Source organism: Aedes aegypti, unplaced genomic scaffold (assembly GCF_002204515.2).
Source record: "Aedes aegypti strain LVP_AGWG unplaced genomic scaffold, AaegL5.0 Primary Assembly AGWG_AaegL5_hic_scaff_888_PBJ_arrow, whole genome shotgun sequence".
NCBI lineage: Eukaryota > Metazoa > Arthropoda > Insecta > Diptera > Culicidae > Aedes > Aedes aegypti.
In genome coordinates this window covers 1-5,991 of record NW_018736589.1, presented here as the reverse complement: position 1 = coordinate 5,991, position 5,991 = coordinate 1, and the positions used below count along the sequence as shown (strand labels likewise).

Here is a 5,991-nt window from a genome sequence, read left to right as displayed (position 1 = left end):
TTGCAGAAGTTTCTGCAATCTTAGGTCCTGCTTCCTTGTTTAGACAAATTTTACACAAAATAACTATAAATAACTAAAAATCAAAGGACTTATCATCTCAAGCAGCATTTTAATAGCGGTGCAGCGGAAATATTTCATTGAAAACAATTGTGTTACAAAGAGGACATTCAACTATGTATTACTGTTTCGCAATAATTTCCCTAAGTGTAGCCGAAATTCCCCAAAAAATCCTGGTTTTCCCACTTATTAACTTATTTTTGTCAGTTTGTCAATTCATAGCTCAAAAATATTTGTTTAAAATGTTTTTTTTTTCCTGATGACCATCTCAAATTCCCGTCTTTTCCCGATTTGATGGCCACTCTGTCATTTCTCCTTTTCGGTAAAAATCGACTCGAAAAATGACCAATATTAAAAAATCATTGAATTTCGTAAGACAACGTAAATCGTGCGGATCTAGTATATTGATCTGTGAACTATGAGATGGTACACATATTATGTCACGCTAAATTTCAACTTTTTAGACCCCTCCCCCCTCTGTCACGTTGTTTGTATGAGTCCTCCGACAATTTTGTAAGGCTTCTCACGCTTGGCTGGGCCCCCTTGGAGCGTGACCTAATTTGGGCATGATCCCTTTTGGAAAAAATATAAAAATTCAAAGATTTCATAATATTGTTAGCCCTTGTAGCAACTTTTCCTCAAGGCGGTCAGATTGACCCACTTTCCCCTATTCGTTTGACTGGAAAACCACTTGTCCCATATGCCGTAGACGTTGCGATACAATTAAAAATCTTTCTTCTTAAAATTAAGATTTAGGATCAATGACAGATTGCATAGGTTCAAACTGACCTTCCGTTTTTTTCACCAAAACAAAATAGTTTTCCATTCCGAAGATTCAATAGGTTATGATCCGGCACAACGAAGTGGGTGTTACAAGTCCAAGATTAGCCACACTTATTTGTAATATTTCACCGTAGAATGTGTATGTTTTGAATACACGAAATGCGCGAGCTTTTTTTTAGTAATTCTTGAGGATCTCTTGTATATAAAAAATCGCTAGTAATTCTATCACAAGTAACTATGAACTTCTGTTGAAGGTGATTATAAAACGAAGACACACCCCAAATTTTCAAGAGCACAAGACTTGAGAACCAAACAGCGCTCCGCGTTGAAAATGTATCCCATTAATCACTACCAGCAAGCAAGTAACTTGATTGATTTTCAACTTGAACTGTTGTCAGATTCTCCAGTCTTGTGCATTTTTTTTTTTTTTTTCTTTGGTTTGTCGTACTCGACAGGCTAAGACCATTGGTTGGTCCATCTCGCCGCCGTCGTCATATTTGGACTTTCGTAGTGGTCAGTTGTACCGTTGTTGGATATTTTGTTTCCATTTAAATGTGAATCTTATTTTCTTTCAGGAATTTTACTATTTGTTTCATCTCTTCTTCACATTTTTCTGATAGTATAGTTTCGAGTGGTTTCATATACTCTAGTGATGGGTATTCAACTCTGCTCTGGTTGTACCGTGGGCAGTCGTATAGTATATGGTGTAGGTCCTCGGTTGTTTCACACCATTCGCACAGTTCGTCATCTTCCCATTTCCATTTGGCTTTTCTATCCTTGGTTAAGCAATGACCGGTTCTGATTCTGCTAATGATTTTGACTTCCTCCGAATTCAATGTCATGTTTTTGTTCCAAATCCTCCTGCATGGCTTTTCTAGTATTTGGAAGTGCCATTTGCCCTTGTCATCGGAAAGCTTTTTGTACTTTTTAGTCCAGCTGTCCCAGACTTCGTTGTTGCTAAGGATGATTGCGTCACTCATGGTGATCCCATTGAAGAATGTTTGACGTTCTCTTGTTTTATTTACCGCTTCTTGATCCACCTTTTCGTTGCCATCTATTCCCTTGTGGCTTGGAATCCACTGGATTTGAACTGATCTTCCTTTCATGTCGTAGAACTCCTTGTAGATTTCCGCAAGCAGATAATTTTCTTCAAAGGTACTAGCGTTGAGCAGCATTTCACATGCGCTTCTCGAGTCCGTGAGAATAACCGTCTTTTTGTACCCCCTGTTTTTAGCTAGCTCCACCGCTTTTAGAATGCCTAAAAGCTCAGCGTTTGTTATGGAAAAATTATTATTTATCCCCTCGCTGATAACATGCGAATCCGTTTCGTCAAATACGGCAAAAGCCGTACCCGTGGTCGTTTTAGAGGCGTCCGTATATAGTTTATTGTGGTGTTTGTATTTTGTTTCCATTGCTTCCCTGAAGAGTGTTTGCCACACAATTGAGTTTGCAGTTTCCTTTTTCGGCTGGTCCTCAGACAGAATTGTTTTTACAATCCTGTGGAAATCTATCGTCATGAAATATCTCATTCTCATCAGAAAGGGTATCTCCCGACCGGCAGGATGAACTTGGTATAGTAGATCGATGTTCTTATCGGTTGTCTCCGTGAGATGCGACTCGTTACCCATTTCTCTGTTCAGCGTACTGTTTATGAACTTCGATAGAGGTGTTTTGTACCACGTGGCTCTAATGAGTTCTCTTTTGTTTAGCGAGTCAATCCGCTGTTCCATGGGGATTTGTCCTGATTCGGCTAGCATCACGTGCACAGGGGTACTGTTGAGGTAATTCATCGCGCTGCGTATATATGCGTTCTGAAGAACTTGAAGCTTATTCAGGTTCGTTGCTGCTGCGTTTCCAAATATGGAGGCCCCATACTCCATGCGACTTCGGATCAATGCGTTACCTATCTTCAGAAGAGTTTCCGGACTTGCTCCACTGGATCTCCTGGACAGCATTTTCATCAGTCCGAGCTTCTTCCCTGCTTTGTCTGTAACCGATTCGATATGCTTCCTGTGTGCCAGATTTCTGTCCAAAACGTAACCCAAATATGGATGTGTGTTGGCAAGTTCTATCCGTTCGCCATGTAGCCTAATTCTCACATGGTCAGTGCGTTTCCTGGTGAAAGGGATTATTGCAGATTTTTGTGGACTTACCCTCAGGTTCAGTGCTGTCAAACTGGCATGTATTTCGGCTAAGAAAGCGTTACACCGTTCACCGGCTTCCTCGACTGTGTTTGCGGTCACTATTGCCGCAAAGTCGTCGGCGAACTGCACTAGCTCAACGTCCTCCGTTGAGAGCTCGTGCAATGACGCAGTATACAGGTTGAAAAGCAAGGGGGATAGAGGACAACCTTGCGGTAGTCCTTCGGAAACCTCTATCTCAATCGTACTTCCCTCCGTCTTTAATTGCACCCGCCGACTTCGTAGGTATTGGTGGATCCAAGAGACTATTTTTTTCGGTATATTAGCATTTGCCAGTTTTCCCAGAAGTACTTCTGTTTTAACTGAGTCATAAGCTTTGCTGATGTCTAGGAAAATGACGAAGACTTCCTTTTTCGCCTCTTTAGCATTATGGATGGAGTTGACCACATAATTGACACAGGTGGAAGCAGATACGTGTTTTCTGAAGCCGAACGATAATTCAGGTATCAAACGCTGTATTATCGTTATATCGTCGAGCCTGTCTTTTACTACGGCGTTTATCAGCTTTATCTCGATGTTCATCAGGGCAATGGGTCGCATATTGTTCATTTGATCCGTACCACTACTTTTCTTCGGGATTGGCCTTACCTCGGTGATTCTCCATGATTCCGGTATCTCCTCAGTCACAAATACTCTGCTAAGCATTTCGCAGATTTTCGCCTGCATTTCCGGATTTAGCTGCTTGAGTACTGCGTACGACAGACCATTTGGGCCAGGTGCTGAATGGTTTTTCCTCTTCTTCAACACACGTAGAATCTCGTCGTCCTTTAGCGCCATTTCGTATCCTTCGAGTTCTTGTCTGTCTTCGTTGGTACTAACCGTACTTCTTGGAATTTATTTCCAAAATATGACTCCATAAACTCCATACCCTGCTCGTGCGTGAGTTCTGCCAATCGCTTGTGTTTCCCTGTCAGCGCAGTGTCAATCCCTTTAATGAGGTTCCATAGTTGTCTGCTTGGTGTGGACTCGTCGATTTTCTCAGTCAGCTCTCTGACGTAGCCTCGTTTCGTTCTCCTAACCTCCCTCTTGAACCTTGCTCTCTCCTTTTGAAGTCGGATGAAGTTCGTCTGTGTTTTACTCCGATTGTACGATCGTAACGCTTCCCTCTTTGATTCGTACAGATTCCCAATGGTTTCCGTCCACCAGGGCTTGAGAAAGTTTACCTTTTTGTTTTTGAAGGTGTAGGATGAGTTTCGGACCGCTTCTTCCACAACTGAGACCATTTCTTCGGGACAGTAAATATACTGGGGTCTTATGCTATTCAGGTGGTCAACCAATTTGGAGTTGTTAATCCTTACGAAGGTCTTCTCGCTCTTTGGTATTTCCTCTGTAATTTCTAACTTGATGGTCATGTGAATACTACCGAATTCTTCTTCTTGTACGGTCCAGATGGATTTTCTCGCTGTACCCGCTGAGGTGAGCGTGAGGTCGATCGCAGAATCTTTTCCACCCGGAGCATTTATCATCGTAGGCGATCCATCATTCAGTAGGATTAGTTTTGACTGGTCGATAAGATTACGTAGGATTTTGCCACGGCTGCATGCACTGAATTCAGGGCTCCATGAGGGATGGTGGGCGTTGAAGTCTGCTCCAATTACTATCTCCCCGTTCAATGCATCCACCGCTTCAAAAAAGCTTGTCATATCCTCCCTACATCCGTTTGACGAACCTCTTGTTGGCGGCAGATAGGCAGATATGAAGTAAACTGGATCCATACCTTTTGTGATCTTTACCCCAATCGCCTCTAGTCGGTCAAAATTTGGTAGCACAAGTTCCTCGTATCCTAGTTCTTCTTTCACAAGGATTCCTACTCCGCCATAGCCTTCTGGACGTCTACGTGAGATGAGTTTGTATCCTTTCATATTCCAATGTTCTCCTTCTCTCAACCAAATTTCTTGGAGGATCGCTATTTGGACGTTTTTCGATGTCAAGCATGCGTACAGTTCTTCTCTAGTTTCCGTATTTCTAACACTTTGGATGTTGTGTTGTATTACGTTAGTTGTTTTATAGGCCATTGTTCAATAATGTTGTGCTATTCTGGGCGTCCGCGGGGTTTCTTATTTCTTCAATGATTTTGTCCAGTTGCATGCTGACATCAATTAATATTTGATCGGTCTCGATCTCCGTCCTTTTCTGCTGTATTCGGCGACTCAAGTTTCTCTGTACTTCTACTATCGATTCTAACCAGTACGCAGTACGTCCTGCCTCAATTTTGCTATTATTCGCTCCACCTCCGTGACCCTGTGGCAGTTTCCGCTTGCTACTGCGCTGTAGCTTCTCTGGCGTCTCGTTGAATTGATTGGGTGTGGTTTTCTCGTGGGCTGCTTCGACTTTTTTCTGCACGTCTCGAATCCGTCATCCTGCTTCTCTTTGGGACTGCACCGGTGTATAGTGGTTGTGCTGGTGTAGAGTCCACTAGTCCCGGGAAGTTTGATTCGTCCTGTAGACCTTCAAACCGATTTTGGGTTACTGGAAACCAGCAGTTGGGCGCCAACCCCTTGTCTGGTTCGACGCGTTTGTTGCGTATCTCGTACAGGATCTTTCTCCTTCCGTGATTCCTTTTCTCTCTCTCTGGACACGTGCTGCTGTTTGAAGCGTGATTCTGCTTGCAGTTGACACATAACGGGGGGTTTTCGCACGACGTGTTGGCATCATGCTCCTTTCCGCATGTCCTACACTTCGGCTTTCCGGCACACTTTTTCTTTGTGTGCCCGAACTTCCAGCAGGACGAGCACTGTTTGACTGGGAAGATGTAAAGCTCCCGATGGAAGTTGGCTCCATAAATCTTGACAACCCGCGGTACTTCTGTTCCTTCGACGGAGATTTTCACGTTCCGTGTTGGTTTTAGTCCTCCCCTCTCGTCCCTTTTCAGGACTCGTTCGACTTTGGTGACTGGGAAATCCGTGATTGTTTCGCTGTTTAGCTCGTCATCGGAGATGTCGCAAGGGTA

General features: G+C 43.3%; 1 protein-coding gene across 1 annotated transcript; it reads right to left on the bottom strand.

Annotated features, from left to right (window-relative positions):
• Positions 1 to 1,388: 1,388 nt before the first annotated feature.
• On the bottom strand, positions 1,389 to 3,818 carry LOC110681434. Its single transcript, XM_021857186.1, has one exon. It carries the CDS (start codon positions 3,816 to 3,818, stop codon positions 1,389 to 1,391), a length of 2,430 nt encoding a protein of 809 aa, XP_021712878.1.
• Between the last annotated feature and the right edge of the window lie 2,173 nt (positions 3,819 to 5,991).